Raw genomic sequence first — 16,117 nt, forward strand, 5'->3', positions numbered from 1 at the left:
CAGTGTAAGTTATTAACTTGCTGGTAAAGGATCAGTACCTCATAAATAGTTTCTCTAAATAACTTTACAATGCTGCTGAAGTGATAAGAATAAATATGTGAGGGAAAACTTTAAATTCCAGTTACATAAGGTGACTATTTTGATTTGAGATATCAAATATCAGCCCTGTATCCAGCATACAAATGTCATAGTCTTGTTGTTAGGCACCTATTGATCTTTGAAAGAATCTCAGTAGTTCCCAAGTACTGGAAGTAGTTCCCATGTACTGGAAGTAGTTCACATGTACTGGACTGAATGAAGATTGACTTTTATTATTTTTTTCCATAATACTCAGTTTCTTTGGGTTTTGGTCATGTGCTTTTGAAATAATGCCAGCTGTAGTATTAGGCCAGGCATACCTTTTGGTAAGTTCACTGAGATACTTTACAATAGTTAAGGCTCTGGCTGTCTTAAAGCAACTGAGACAGGTAACAGACTTTTTTGTGTCTCATTTTCTGTATCTCGTCCCTTCTTTTTCTCCACAGAAGTCATAAGCCACTTATTTGTTTAAAATATGGGAGAATAGATTTAAAAAATCACTGTTCTCAGAAGGAAAAGGCTGTGGCTCTGTTTGGCTGGGGAAGCATTCTTTAGGCAGCTTGTGTACCTGAAGTTAGAAAATAATTTTTCTGCAGACTTTGTACAGTTTGGGTTACAAAGAACGTCTCAACTGATAAATTGCTTTTGTAGCTCCAGGGGAGAGAAGAGATTTTGTAATTGGTAAGGTCCTAGGCCTTGCGTAGATCTATTATATCTGCTAAATAAAACGATGGGCAAGATAGCTAATTTAAGGACAGATATACAGACTCTTTGCAAAGGATTGTTACAAAATTGTGTGAGCTGAACTCCCTGAGAGAACTTAGCAAATATGCCTAGGTGAAAGGAATTACATTAATCCAGTTTCAGTTGTAACCTCAAGTGAGAAAAGTTAAAAGCTTCCTGTCAAACACAGGAGAAAAAAAAAAAGAAAAAAAAAAAAAAAAGGATGTTCTTCTTGTCTTGTGATGTTATATTCATCAGGATGGGCGAGGAACCTGGTAAGAGCCTGAAGCAGTGAATCACCATTGTAAATGGCTGGCCGGCTACCATCATTTAGAAATTATTTCAGCTAATAAGATTTGTCAAGATCAAATCTGTTTGACCTTGCCTTGTTAGTATGGGTTTGAATGGTGGCTGAAAGAAGTGAGAGAAGTAGGATGAGGAGACAGAACAGAGCACAGTCTGCACAAGGAGACTGAGAAAAGTAGTGCTTACAGCAGTGGGCATTGTAATTATATGGATAAGAGAGATAGGGGTCATGGGAGCAGGAGCAATGCTAGAAAAGATGCTGAGAAGTTTAATGCTAGTTCTCCAGCCCTACAGATTCTTATAGCCTGCAGAAAAGAAGCTGCTGTACCCAAAACTACCCACATGATGAACTGGCAGTATTTGTGCTGCTCTGCTCTTTTGTTTTTTACCAAGAAGCCTCAGCCAAGGTTGCATTGTACCGGGTGGTGGTTGTAACATAAAGAATATTCCCTGTGCTGGGAGTTCTGCAGAAAAATGAAAAAGAATGGCTTAAAGAGGAGAGCAGATACAGAGGTGCAGACATGAATTTTGTTGTCCAAATTTGTATAGTGTGGCTAAGTTGATTACTAAGCTAGGGAGGGAGTCCAGATTTCCCAATGAATGAGTGCCAAGCAGAAAAATGTAGTTTTGCATCACTGTTGAGAGACAATTCTAAATGAAGGGAAAAAAAAAAAAAAGAAAAGAAAAGAAAAGAAAAGAAAAAAGCAGCTTTAGCTGAAAATTGGATTCTTAGCAGCAGGAAGTGCCTGATCTGATTATTTACACCTTTTTTCCCAAAACTTTGGCAGGCTTTTCTTTTTCTTTGCCTCTCCTTGTTTTTCTGTTCCCCTCCACAAATACTCTGACTTTCAGTCCTCTCAAATCTACCAGCCCGTCTCTCTTTGCTCACAGAACTGGAAGGAATGCTCTGCACTAGTGCAAAAATGATAGCTTCTTTCATCCTGCACACTGCAGTTATCTAACTTGTGCATCTCTGAACAGAACTGATAAAGACTGCTAAGACACGGTGGTCATTTTCAGTCTTTAATAGCTCGTCATACTTTAAAATTCTTGTGAAAGAGCTATGTGTTAGCTAAATGATCCTTAATAGGGGTGCTTATGAATAAAATATACCAAATTATATCTGATTTTACAATAATAGTATTAGAATACTTTTTTTTCTAAAATCTAACAAGTCTAATAAAGGGATCAAACTATAACAGCACATCTGTTCTGGTTTAAGTCAATTGGAATTAGTGGCACATGCTCTTTGCTGTCCCCAGGTTATGTATAAGCACTGAAAATGGTTGTGGTTTTGTTCCTTTCATACCGGGAATGTTCAAGATTTAATGCTCAGCCCTAGCTTTTACATCAGATGATTTGTATTAGATGATTTGAGCAGTCTGTGGAGCAGTATAGGAACTCTAGTGTTAGTACTTCTGTGTCGGGGGGGTGGGAGGGAGGAGGGGAAGAGGGAACAGGGAGTATCTTGCCTGATTTCTTTTTTTTTTTTTTCTAGTTTATATAAAGTCACCATTATGGTTTTTGTACCTGGGTGAGAAGATTGTTAGGTTTAAGGTGCAAGTTCCAACTTGCTTAGACAAGTATGTGCGTGATGATCCCTTTTCAGGTTTTGAATATTTGCCCCCCACTTAATTTAAGATGACCGAGTACTAGGTTAGGATAGATAAAAGCTATTTGGAGAGTGCAGTGGCGTAGTCAAATGAAGAGTGGCATTAGTCTGACAAAAACAGTTCAAATGTAAATTTAGAGAAAGAAGAGAATTAGTCAAGTGTGAAAAGCTAAAAGCCATATGAAATTTGAAGTTTACTCCCTACTCTGCAATAGACACTGAGTTTACACAAAAATTACAGCAACTGAGTAAACTGGTTGTGTTTTTTTGTTTGTTTGTTTGGTTGGTTGTTTTTTTTGTTTGTTTCAAATACCAATACACTGATGCTCTGTTTCTTCACTTGCAGCTGCACTCAGAGCTTGTGCTGATGGAGGTGCTAATCGTCTATATCACATCACAGAAGGAAGCCAGGACAGGTATGCTAACAGTAATCGTGATGTCATCTCTTTTAAATTAAAGTAAAATGTGGAGGAACGGGATCTGATTACTCCAGTCACTGAAGTAGCTGCCAGATCTGTACATGATACTTTAACAAACTGTGGCCACATGGTAGAAGTGAACAAAATCTGAACACCCAAGACCAATATGCATATGCACAACTCCTGAGAAAAAGCCAAATTAGTGTACTGTACTACAATTAGTTTTCAATTATGAATGTTTTTTCCATACCCATAGGTTGGCTCATACTTAATTTAATAATTTTATCTTCTGCTCAGGTCTTCAGAAGGTGAGGCTTATTTGAAATGTTTGGTGTAAAGGATTGATTAGCTAGGAACACAAAGATCAGCTAGAACTGGATTCCAAGAAGTACTTCTTCCTTGAAAACTGTTGCAATTGTTCTGTGTAAGGGCAGAAAAAGAGTGGAGAGCTGACATCCGTAACTGTCATCTCATTTTGCATGACAGCTAGCAGGGCAACGGCTATGAGAGTCATGTAGTAGCAGGTAGTATAATGCCTTCTCTGCTATATCTTTAATTACTTTTCCCAACTAAAAGTTCAAAAACATATAGGTAGCCTAAAATACCTTCTTTCCCTAAGCCCACTGTTTATAGCTTGTTTATAGCTCTGTTTTCAATCTGTCTTATTTTATGTCTCCATCAGAGCTAGGGCTTCACTGAAGCCTCTGGAAAAACTTGTGCTCTTAGCAAGAGATGACAAGAGGAACGTCTGATGTCTTTCACCGGCGCTGAAATAAACTATGTCCTCTTCATTCCTCTTCTGAGGCCTTAGAAACAATCTGCTTGCATTGTGAAGTGAGATGGGTACTAAAATAGGATGTCTACTTTTTCTTTTTAGTTATTACTGATTTAGTGTCAGGACTTCATACACATCCAAAAGCAAGTACAGAAGTTGTGTATAAATGTATGTGCTAGGAGAGGATATAAATCTGAAAGAGGAATCATAGAAAGGCTTAAGTTGGAAGGGACCTTAAGGATCATCTAGTTCCAACCCCCCTGCCATGGGCAGGGATGCCACCCACTAGACCACGTTGCCCAGGGCCTTGTCCAACCTGGTCTTGAACACCTCCAGGAATGGGGCATCCACAGCTTCTCTGGGCAACCTGTGCCAGTGCCTCACCACCCTCTGAGTGAAGAATTTCCTCCTAACCTCTAAACTAAATTTGCCCTCTTTTACTTTAAAACCATTCCCCCTTGTCCTGTCATTATCTGCCTGAGCAAAAAGTTGCTCTCCATCTTTTTTACAAGCCTCCTTTAGGTACTGACCAGCCGCAATGAGGTCACCCCAGAGCCTTCTCTTCTCCAGGCTGAACAGCCCCAGCTCTCCCAGTCTTTCTTCACAGGAGAGGTGCTCCAGCCCCCTGATCATCTTCGTGGCCCTCCCCTGGACCTGCTCTAAGAGCTCCACATCTTTCTTGTACTGGGGGCCCCAGACCTGCCTGCAGCACTCCAGGTGAGGCCCCACAAGGGCAGAGCAGAGGGGGACAATCACCTCCCTTGACCTGCTGGTCACACCTCTGTTGATGCAGCCCAGGATGCAGCTGGTCTTCTGGGCTGCAAGCATGCACTGCTGGCTCATGTTGGGCCTTTTCATCTACCAGAATCCTCAAGTCCTTCTCTGCGGGGCTACTCTCAGTGTGTTCTTCTCCCAGTCTGTCCTCGTGTCTGGGATTGCCCTGACCCAGGTGCAGCACCTTGCACCTGGCCTTGTTGAACCTCATTAAGTTCACATGGGCCCACTTCTCTAGCTAGTTCAGGTCCCTTTGGATGGCATCCCTTCCTTCTGGTGTATTGACTGCACCACTCAGCTTGGTGTCATCTGCAGACTTGTTGAGGGTGCACTCAATCCCATTTACTACATCATTGATAAAGATATTAAACAGTGCTGGTACCAAAATACACCCCTGAAGGACACCACTTGTCACCAGCCTCCACCAGGACATAGAGCCATTGACCACCACTCTCTGGGTGCAACCTTCAAGCCAATTCCTTACTGAATGGCCCACCCTTCAAATCGATCTCTCTCCAATTTGGAGATCAGGATGTCATGTGGGACAGTGTCAAAGGCCTTACAGAAATCCACGTAAATGATGTAGCTACAAGATATATATTATTCAAGATGATGTATCTTCCTGTCCTTCAAAACAAAGATGAGAATTAGAGAGGAAGACTGTAGTGTTCAAATGGAAGATAACTTAAAATTGGTCACCTGTGAGAATTTTATTGTCTGAGATCTATGACTGCTAACACCCAGACTGAAAACTGTTGAGCACTACTAAATACTATGTGTATCCCTTACATAATCTATTTCTCTTCTCCTAGTAGTTGCTTGCAGAGCCATGCAAGCCTTAATCTTGAATACAAATGGAAATCTTTTTGACTTGCAGCAAGCGGTTCTCTTTGATAATGGTGATTCTTTCCAAGGAGACACAAAGGCAGAAAAGAAGCAACGTTTTAGAGCTTTCATTTTAACTTCTCCTGTAACCCATTCATCTGTTCTGCACACCTTTATATTCCTATTAAATAAATATAATTCAGGGGAAAATGAATTATTATACCTTGGCTGAATAGTTCTTTCAGTCTTACGTACTTGGCCCTTGGAGTATTTCTTTTCTCTGTCTTTCTTCTTTTCCTCTTAATTGCTTTGGGTAGTAGGTATATTGTACCTTCAAAGTGATTCTTATGAAATAAAAAAAAAAAAAAAAGACCTGCATAATTTTAATTTTTGTCTTTAAAGATATCACTCTGCTGGAAAGAATATTCATTTACTTCTATGAAGCATTTTCCCTACAATTCCCTGTCCAGTGTTATTAAAGAACTGTCTGCTCAGACTCTACTGACATGTTAATCTTTTTTTTAATGCTGCCATAACCTTCTGTTTAAAATTCTATTTTATTCAAAGTCTTGATAGCTAATTGTATTTTATCAAAACCAAAAAACTGTAGTCCTTTAATTTTAGAGAGATTATTATTTGCAAGAGATTTGAATAAAGAACTTGATTGATATTTTTGGCTTGATTCTCAGTGACACCTGAGATGTCTTTCTGCTGCTCTGGCAGTGTGAAGAATCTTTTAGAATCAGAAGAAATTATAATAACATTCTCGGAAAAGGACAGCTTGCAATTTGGGACTCTTATAGGGGTTTCTTCCTTTGGAGGTAAGTGAAATTGTTGGTATTTTGAAAGGTCCATTGCAAATTCCTAGAAAAATATAGGTCTGGAAATGAACTCAAGAGATCTATCCATCTTTTTCCTTGCCTCAGGGTGAAAACAAACCTGACCATTCCATTTCTGACATGTCTAGGTAGCCGGTTCTTAAAAAATCTTTTACTGGGAATCCCTTCACCCCTATCCAGCTTCCTCTGTTTTAGTCTAAAACAGACACAGCTTGTTTGGTCTTCCCATATAGGTCACCATTTTGTTGCTCTTCTTGGCCTCTCTTCAATTAGGACAATTAAGAGATACTGTATCTGTCTTAAAGTGCTGTGGCTGAAGCTGGACAAGAGGCTCCACAAGAGACATACCCAATGGTGAACAGTTCTTTAACTTGCTTCTTGGGTCAAGTCAGCCTATGCTTTTGAATGAAAAGCAGCAAGTGTAGATTTAAAGACTCACTGCTTCCTGCCTCTGTGCTGTCATCTACTGGCAAGAAAAATGATGAATAGGTTTCTGCGCCATCCATCAGCACCTTGACTTGGTTCTGTGCTTGAGTGGTTCACCTCTTCCAATCAAGTGAAGGAAGTTCTCACCTTTCTGCTCCATAGCACAGCGTAGACTGGATTAGCAATGTGTTCATGAGGTTAGATCTGTAGGTCATGAGATTGAAGTATATAAAACGTTACACATCTTACTTTTTTTTGGTGTGTGTGCATGTCATTTCTATGATGTGTTTGTTTTGCCTATAAATTCATGTGAAAAGTAATCTGAATCCCAATTATTGGGGAGGGGAAGTGGCAGAGGAGTAACAAGATACCCTTCATTCTGGTAACTACTTATGAGGAGAAATCATGCTGTTTTTTTCTCAGTGGTGTGTTAAAAACAAATTACCTTGTAGAGCAGGAGAGGCAGGAAGAGTAACCGAAAGCGAAGGAACTTTTTCTTTGGACATACCTATCCATGGGCACTGTCTGTGTCAGGGACAGTGGAATGGCAGAAGGGAAGAGACTGACTCCTGTACTCTGTTTCTTTTTTATATTATTATTTTCTCTCTTTCTACCTAATAAACTTTCTAACCGTGAGAGTTTATTTTCCTTAGACTACTGTTTTTTCTTTGTTAACATCTGTTCCCACTTAGTAATAAGGATTACTGCTAAAGTGTTCTTGATTGCTAAACATTTGCAGCTAATCAGAGTTAAAGGTGAGTTACTGATCTTTATGTTGTTTTTTTTTTGCTCTGCCTTATTCTGTCTGCCTTTCCTGCCCTGTTGTGTATTTCTTCGAATCACTATGAAGCACTGTTATCCACTTCAGAGTTAGGTCCTTGCTTATCTGTATCACATTACAGCAACATCTTTCTCAACACTTTCTGATTAAATCTTAAGGCATCGATTAACCTCTGTGTCACTAGCTTTGGGGTATATGAAGGTGAAGATGCATCAAAACCTATCATCGTATTGGCACCTGTAAAAACAATCATTAGTACTTGTGTCTCAGATGCTGTTTTCCAGAGAGATGTCAAATCTGTTGTGTACTCAAGTTTTGCAACTTTAAGAGCTTTAGGTCAAAGTGGTGAGCAATGGGCTCTATAAGAGAAAAGAAGATCCTATCATAGGAATACTGACTTTCTGGTATTTGGTTTAGTATTGCAGTGTATAAGGCTTTTGACACCGTTTCCCACAACATTCTCAAGAAACTGGCTGCTCGTGGCTTGGACTGGCGTACGCTTCGTTGGGTTAAAAACTGGCTGGATAGCCAGGCCCAAAGAGTTGTGGTGAATGGAGTCAAATCCCGTTGGAGGCCAGTCACTAGTGGCATCCCCCAGGGCTCAGTACTGGGGCCAGTCCTCTTTAATATCTTTATCGATGATCTGGATGAGGGGATTGAGTGCACCCTCAGTAAGTTTGCAGACGACACCAAGTTAGGTGCGTGTGTCGATCTGCTCGAGGGTAGGAAGGCTCTGCAGGAGGATCTGGGTAGGCTGGACCGATGGGCTGAGGCCAAATGTATGAAGTTCAACAAGGCCAAGTGCTGGGTCCTGCAGCTGGGGCACAACAACCCCAAGCAGAGCTACAGGCTGGGAGATGAGTGGTTGGAAAGCTGCCTGGCAGAGAAGGACCTGGGAGTACTGGTTGATAGTCGGCTGAATATGAGCCAGCAGTGTGCTCAGGTGGCCAAGAAGGCCAACAGCATCCTGGCTTGCATAAGAAGCAGTGTGGCCAGCAGGGCTAGGAAATTGATTGTCCCCCTTTGCTCAGCTCTGGTGAGGCCGCACCTTGAGTACTGTGTTCAGTTTTGAGCCCCTCGCTACAGGAAGGACGTGGAGGTGCTCGAGAGAGTCCAGAAAAGGGCAACGAAGCCGGTGAGGGGTCTGGAGAACAAGTCTTAGGAGGAGCGGCTGAGGGAGCTGGGATCGTTCAGCCTGGAGAAGAGGAGGCTCAGGGGAGACCTTATCGCACTCTACAGGTACCTTAAAGGAGGCTGTAGCAAGGTGGGGGTTGGTCTATTCTCCCACGTGCCTGGTGACAGGACGAGGGGGAACGGGCTAAAGTTGTGCCAGGGGAGGTTTAGGTTGGATGTTAGGAAGAACTTCTTTACCGAAAGGGCTGTTAGGCATTGGAATGGACTGCCCAGGGAAGTGGTTGAGTCACCATCCCTGGACGTCTTTAAAAGACGTTTAGATGTTGAGCTTAGTGACACGGTTTAGTGGAGGACTTGTTAGTGTTAGGTCAGAGGTTGGACTACATGATCTTGGAGGTCTCTTCCAACCTAGATGATTCTGTGATTCTGTGATTCTGTGATTCTGTATCTTACTGTGCGACATGAGGTGGGGTGCCTGCAATGGTTAAGGATATCACTTATGCTACAAATCCACTTTCTTTCTGTGAAACGCATGAAGTATAAGAGTAGCAGTGAAGCTGAAATGATTGTGTATTTTGATGTAGCATTTTCTAAATATAAAACATACATGTGATGAACTTCAGTGATGCATGGAAATCCAGTTGCTACTATATAATTCATCTCTGAACCAGACGTGCAGCAAGGCAGCTCTAAGAAGCTCTACATGTGTATTTGAACATTAAGAACAAATTTGGTTAAATATTTTAGTAAATATTTATAATTTTGTAAATATTTTAGTAAATATTTTATATAATTGTATATAAATATTTAAAATAATTATATAATATGTAATTTCGTTAATATTGTCAAGCAAAAGAGAAACAGTGGGGAAGCATCTAGCAATGCTCATGAGTAAAATGAGATCCTATGTCTTGTTTCCTGAATAACCTTCTACTTGTGGAAATGTGGGTCTCTAATAGGATCATAGAGTGAGAAATTCATATATACTTCAATATGTTCCATATTGGATTAGAAATAGGGTACTTATGAAGGTAATTAGCCATTGATGTAGCTTAATGTAGGGTTGAGAGGAATTCTTTGCTTGAACTCTTCAGATTAAACTGGGTGTTGCTTTTAAGCCATTTTATATTCAGGCAAAATTTAGGGCACTGATGCAGAAAACATTGGATGATATTTTCCTTGTATGGAGTTATACTAGAAGAGTACAATGACCTTTTCTTGTCTTTAAAATCTATTCATTGTATGTTTTGGAGAGGATGTGAGATGTGATGTTTTTTCTTTACTAATGTTGATAAAATGATATGTTTCTGTAATGTTTAAAAAAAAAAGATAATATTGGCTTCTACAAAACATCAGGGTCAAATCTACTTGAAATGGCTTTTCTGTTGCTGCTGGTGGTGAATAATTCTTTGAATTCAGGGATTACAGTCTAAAAGCCAAGAATGTTGTGAGCTGAGCTTTATTTGTCAAATGGCTTAAAGAAATCTTTTACATCGGACTTTTTTTTGCGTGACCCAAAGACTGTAACTGTTTTTAAAGATCAAAATCAGGATCTTGAGTTTATCTTAATATATTTATCAGGACTGTCCAGAAAACCCTTCCCTATCTACAGTCTGCTCCTTTAGGATACACCTGACTTGGGATCCATCTTTAAATCCTAGAAAGCTACCAGCCATAAATAAAGAAAGAAGAAAAAGATGAGTCCATTTGGAGTTGCATGATATGTTTGTTTTAGGTAGTGCAGATCAGAAATTCTCAATATCAAGGTATATTAGAATCATATACCTTTCGACTTTTTTCATCTATATCTTCAATACAATTACTTTCACTCACAAGTTTATATTTTCAAATACATTTTTATTCCAGTAGACGTGTGTTCTGTAGTTCAAAGTTTCCTAATTCAGAGTTTATTTTGAAAAAAAAAAAAAAATCCTTTCAAGAGAGACACATAGATTCAGTCCTCAATTTAAGCTAAGATTAACTTCCTGTAATAGTAGGTATTTCTTGAAAGTACTAGGGCAATATTATCACTAAGCTATGTAAGTATATCAAGCTTATTGGGTCTCTGAATCAAATGATCACAGAAATGATGAGAGGTGAAAATGACTGGTGCTTTTGAACGAGGTTTACTGCTGAGTTCCTCTTGATATTAAACATCAATATAAAGTCAGACCAGGAGTATGTATTCCCTGGAGTTATTGATTAAGTCATTATAGTTCTTTAATTCTGTTCACTTAGTCATCCAATGCTATAAATGAAAAATCTGGGAGTTATGTAGCCATAATTCAGATTCTGTTGAGAATTTTAGAAGGGGCAGAAGTACAGTGTTTTGCAGATCACACCATGGGGAGATAACTTTGAAGGAGACACCTGTGGAAGCATCTGTAAAAGCTGTTTTAGAGTTAAGTTTGCTTGGAGTTGCTTGGAGATCTACAAAGATGGAGAAGGACCTAGAGGTCAAGACATCTGAGGAGCAGCTGAGGTCCTCTGGTTTGTTCAGTCCAGAGCAGAGCAGGCCAAGGGGAGGCCTCATGGCGGCCTGCAGCTCCCTCATGAGGGGAGCGGAGGGGCAGGCGCTGAGCTCTGCTCTCTGGGGACAGCGACAGGACCTGAGGGAACGGCATGGAGCTGGGACAGGGGAGGGTCAGGCTGGGTGTTAGGGAAAGGTTCTGCACCCAGAGGGTGGTCGGGCACTGGGACAGGTTCCCCAGGGCAGTGGTCACAGCACTGAGCCTGCTGGAGTTCAAGGAGCATTTGGACAGTGCTCTCAGACACAGGGTCTGGTTTTTGGGTGGTCCTGTGTGGAGCCAGGAGTTGGACTCGATCTTTGTGGGTCTCTTCCAACTGAGGATATTCTATGATTCTAATTGTAGTTACTATTATATTCCATAAGCCATAACAGAAACTGGACAAGAGCTTTTCCACCATCCCCTCAACCTGAAAATCAAGCAGCAGATTATTATCTGATTTTAAAAGAAAGAAGAAAACAAACAAACAAACAAAAACAAACAAACAAAAAAAACACAATGAAGTGCGATAAATATTATCAGAATTTGATTGAGACAAAATTATTTATGTTGAATTTCTTATGTTTGCTATTCAAGATGGAATTTGTATACTATATTAATATTTATAAGTAATAATGAGGGGAGGTTGCACTGTTGTCTACTGTTGTGACTCCCAGAAGTTAGACCTCGCTAAGAAAAAAGGCGTGGTCTCATCATACCTCGAGTACTCGAGTACATACCTCACCTCGAGTACTGTTTGCAGTTCTGGGCACCACAGTACAAAAAGGTTGTGAAACTGTTGGAGAGTGTCCAGAGGAGGGCGACGAAGATGGTGAAGGGCCGAGAGGGGAAGACGTATGAGGAGCGGCTGAGGTCACTGGGCCTGTTCAGCCTGGAGAAGAGGAGGCTGAGGGGGGACCTCATCACAGTCTACAACTTCCTCGCGAGGGGGAGTGGAGAGGCAGGTATTCTCCATTATCACCAATGATAGGACCCGCGGGAACGGTGTGAAGCTGAGGCAGGGGAAATAGGCTGGACATCAGGAAGAGGTTCTTCACCGAGAGGGTGGTCGCACACTGGAACAGGCTCCCCAGGGATGTAGTCACTGCACCAAGCCTGTCTGAATTTAAGAACCAATTGGACAGTGCACTTAGTCACATGGTCTAAACTTTTGGGCAGACCTGTGCGGTGCCAGGAGATCCTTATGGCTCCCTTCCAACTGGGGATATTCTATGATTCTATGATACTCTTACAGAAGCTATGAAACAACTAGCTTTTTATCATTGAAGTATACATGTCACAGAAACATGCATGTGTTGTTTCTTTTATTGCCGGATTATTATTTTTTGTTTCTGGAAACTGAAAGTTACACCTTTAGGACAGGACATACCGTTTTTTTACAAAATAACAAATGAAAACTAGGTAGAACATCAGAATGCCATTTCCAAAATGAATTCATTGAATTAACAAGTGTCAGAGGCAGGTGTACCAGGCTTTGTCCTGAATAAAAGTGAGAATACCGTCCACTGATTAAAAAAGAAAACTGTAAGTAAAGAACTTTTTGTTACTACTTTTCTCAATGTCATCCAGTGAGTTACCAGATCATCTCTGATATTCAGTCAGTCTTAAAATGAGGACATGAGCCCTTAAGAAGGGTTAAAATGCTTTCCTTGTCCACATGGTCTCATCAGAGTTTCTGACATTCTTTGTCACAAGTTCAGCCTATAAAGGGAATAAATATGATTGCTCCCCAAATCAGTATTTAATAAGGAATTTAATAAGGAGTAGTAGGTTCTGGTTGGAGCTGGACTTCACCCACATTATCATTTCAGGTACCTGCATGTTTTGGCATAAATCCACAGATTTTTATTTTGATACCTCAAGGCATTCAAAAAATACATTAGGATTGTGTTATTTTAGCCACATTGACAGACCTAACTGTGAGACTTTGCTGTTGTGAAGTGATCCTGATCTGCTCGATGGGAAGAACCAAAACACAAGTCTGAAGAGATGGAGTGACCAGCAAACACAAAACAGAGTAACTTAGAAACCAGGTCTCCTGGCTGGCAGTGAGGTGCTCTGCCCATAAAACTGTGCTGTTCCAGTAAGAGCACATAAGCCAAGTTGTAATTGCCAACCAGTAAAATAAAGGGTCATAATTTGTCCAGAACAGTAATTCTGGAAAAAAAAATAGGGAAAAAAGTGGCTGAGGAAAGGAGAATATAGGGACACCTTCAGTTAATCCCACGTCTCTCAATCAGAAGGTTTGTCTTGCTTCAGCTTCTTCAAATAGCTGCATCTGGGCCTCTAGTGTACTGTAAGTAGAGGAATGTCATCGCCATCTGGGTGATTTCTGGCTTTATGACATGGTAAAAATCATTTATGACCACCCTGATGCTAGAAGTTAGAACTTCATAGCGATAAAATATCTGTGCATTGAGTCACCACTGGAAAAAGCAGCTCAGCAAAGAGTCCTGAGCTGGCCTAGGAGCACTCCTGCACTTTATAGTGTTTTGGTTCATTGTGCCTAAGGAGCAATTCTCAGGATCCAGGGAAAGTTGGCTCTGTGTGTAGTGCTAGGGTGAAATGTATGCCCGTGTTTCTTTTTGATCTCTAAATATCGATAGAAATGAAGTATTAGGCAGGCAAGGCTTAGTTTTATGGACCGATACTTTTTACAAGTGTTTCGGGGTGAAGGGGGAGTTTTACCTTGTTTGAAACAAAGCAAAAGTTGGAAGTTCTTATAAGTCTCAAGCTCATCTGGATCTGCAGCAATAGTACTCACCATCTAAAACTTAAAATACGAGCTTTATATTGAACATGGCAAGAGTGATCTTAAATTTGAAAGAAACTCTTTTAAGACTGAGAGGAAGGCCAAGAAGACAGATCAGTGTTCGGCCTGGGAGCACAAAAATACATATGCTATAAATGCCTTAAAATGAATGTTAATAAATGACCTTGAAGTTGGCTGATCTGTACTGTTGCCCTTCAGAGATTTAGGGAAGAGTTACCAGTATTGCGGTACCTGTTAATTTTGTAGATTTTTTTTCACATAATGAAAATGGGAAGAGAGAGGGTATAGTCCCTTCCAGATGACTTCAAATTACCAAGTATTACTTAAAGGGACTGAACACAAATAACACCCATAGATAATTATTCAGATTAGTTTTTGCTGTCTCTAAAATGTTCTTTCAGTAAACTTATTAGTGATTGTTGAAGTGTAAACATATTCTGGCTGTTTACTTCTTGAGTTTCTTTCCAATTCTCTTTTTCCAGTAGGCTCTGCTCTCTTTTTATAAATATGTGAAAGCCTGAAGTTCTGACTTTTAACAATTTGCATTCAAATGGGCACCTTTATTCTGAGAACAAATGATTATACACTTCAAATCTGTTTAAATTTAGTGTTAGTGAAGCCAGTAGCTTGCAAAGGTGGGGGGGCAACTTTATGCTTTCTAGAATGTAATGAGAAATAAAACTTTAAAATACAAATCCATTTATCTTTAAACTATTTCCCCAGTTCCTCTGCTAAGATTTGTTTTTAAATCTAATTGTATTCCAAAAGAGCATTTTCATATTACAAATTGACTCTTTCAGCTTTTCATTTTAAAGTGTTCTGAGTCACAGTTGTTTTCACAGAAAACGCTATCAAGAACAAGAAACTATGCCCTCTTACTATGATCAAGGCTACTTATTAGTATTGATAAATGAGAATGAGAGGCTTATACTTAAATTCTCAAATTAACTATTTAGGGGAATGAGATATAAATAATGTCTCCTTTCTTGCCGAGTGATTAAGAGTACCCCATGCCTGTTTTGAAGAGGACAAACCATGGAACAAAAACTGCAGAACCAGTTGTAAAGCTAACCGTATGAAGGGCTGAGCAGCATTTGATCAGTTGGACTGGGTATAGTTACCAGGCAGCTCTACAGATTTCATAACTGAAGACACAGGGATTAATCCTTGGTACAAAGTTAGAGCCTCAAGAGATTGTAGAGCTAGTTTTTGGTGCTATCAGAAATAATTTGCTCAAGGAGGTGGATAATGTGTACAGTGGTACCTCCAATGCTGCTTTTGGTTACATTTATGTTCAGTGAAGCTCAAAAATCCTTCAACTCATAGTTCACATAAAATCAGCGCTCCTACGTGAGTAGATATCTATGTACACACATCTGCAAGCCACATACTACCTCCTTTGTTTAGATATCAATCTAGGCTTTATTTTTGCAAAAAGGGTTAAAAAAAAAAAACAGTCTTCTAATCCCTTGATTTAGTTGAATTTAAAAATATCGATTATTTGCTGTCCCTGTCTGCCATGCAGACTACTTTTAAAATGTTTGGGGCAATGTCCTGGAAGAGCACAGTGAATGTCAATGATAGAGAGTACAGAGAAGATCATTTGGGTAACAAGTGAAAATACAAGGGTAGTGATGTAAAAAGATATTCAAAAGGTTGTTGGAAATGGCATGAGCTGTACAAAAGTATCTCACCTACTAGCAATTCCAAATAATTGAGCAGAATGATGTCTGATCATCTGGCAGTTAGGGATGTGGCAGGATGTGAAACTCGTGAGTTTGACAGGATCTAAGGTTACAGAGAGTAACCTTCAAATAAATGGAGATGAATGAAGGTCCACTGGGGTTGTCTAATGATGCCTCTTTAGCTGTGTGGGACGTTCTGTATGAGCAAGTCTATCTGCAGACTGGTTTTGGTGTCTCTGCAGACCTCTAGACTAATATTGGCACATCACTCAGCTCTAGCTCATTAGCCCATCTAAGAAACTAAGAGTGTTTGGGCAGAAATACGCACTGAAGGCATTAGGATGATTTCTGAAACCAGAGTTAGCTTGGTGAGGGTATGCTGTATGCCATACACAATGCTTACAACTTTATTTTTTTTTTGTAAGCACTATTGCAAATA

The 16,117-nt window shown here is 40.1% G+C and overlaps 1 protein-coding gene across 20 annotated transcripts in view; it reads left to right on the plus strand.

The window, feature by feature from the left end:
- Positions 1-16,117, plus strand: part of TPK1 (thiamin pyrophosphokinase 1) — a 325,524-nt gene that overhangs the window by 122,608 nt on the left and 186,799 nt on the right. For 10 of the 20 annotated variants that reach the window (XR_010829321.1, XM_066992164.1, XM_066992163.1 and 7 more), the window contains one exon: positions 3,066-3,135. Coding sequence is in view for 18 of the 20 variants with exons in the window: in XM_066992164.1 (XP_066848265.1) it covers positions 3,066-3,135 (70 nt within the window). In the remaining 2 variants the exon portion in view is untranslated. Of the gene's footprint in view, positions 1-3,065; positions 3,136-6,201; positions 6,334-16,117 lie in introns of those variants that run through there. The other 10 variants (XM_066992168.1, XM_066992169.1, XM_066992167.1 and 7 more) reach the window with 2 other exon arrangements.

Source organism: Anser cygnoides, chromosome 2 (genome assembly GCF_040182565.1).
Source record: "Anser cygnoides isolate HZ-2024a breed goose chromosome 2, Taihu_goose_T2T_genome, whole genome shotgun sequence".
Taxonomy (NCBI): Eukaryota; Metazoa; Chordata; class Aves; order Anseriformes; family Anatidae; genus Anser; species Anser cygnoides.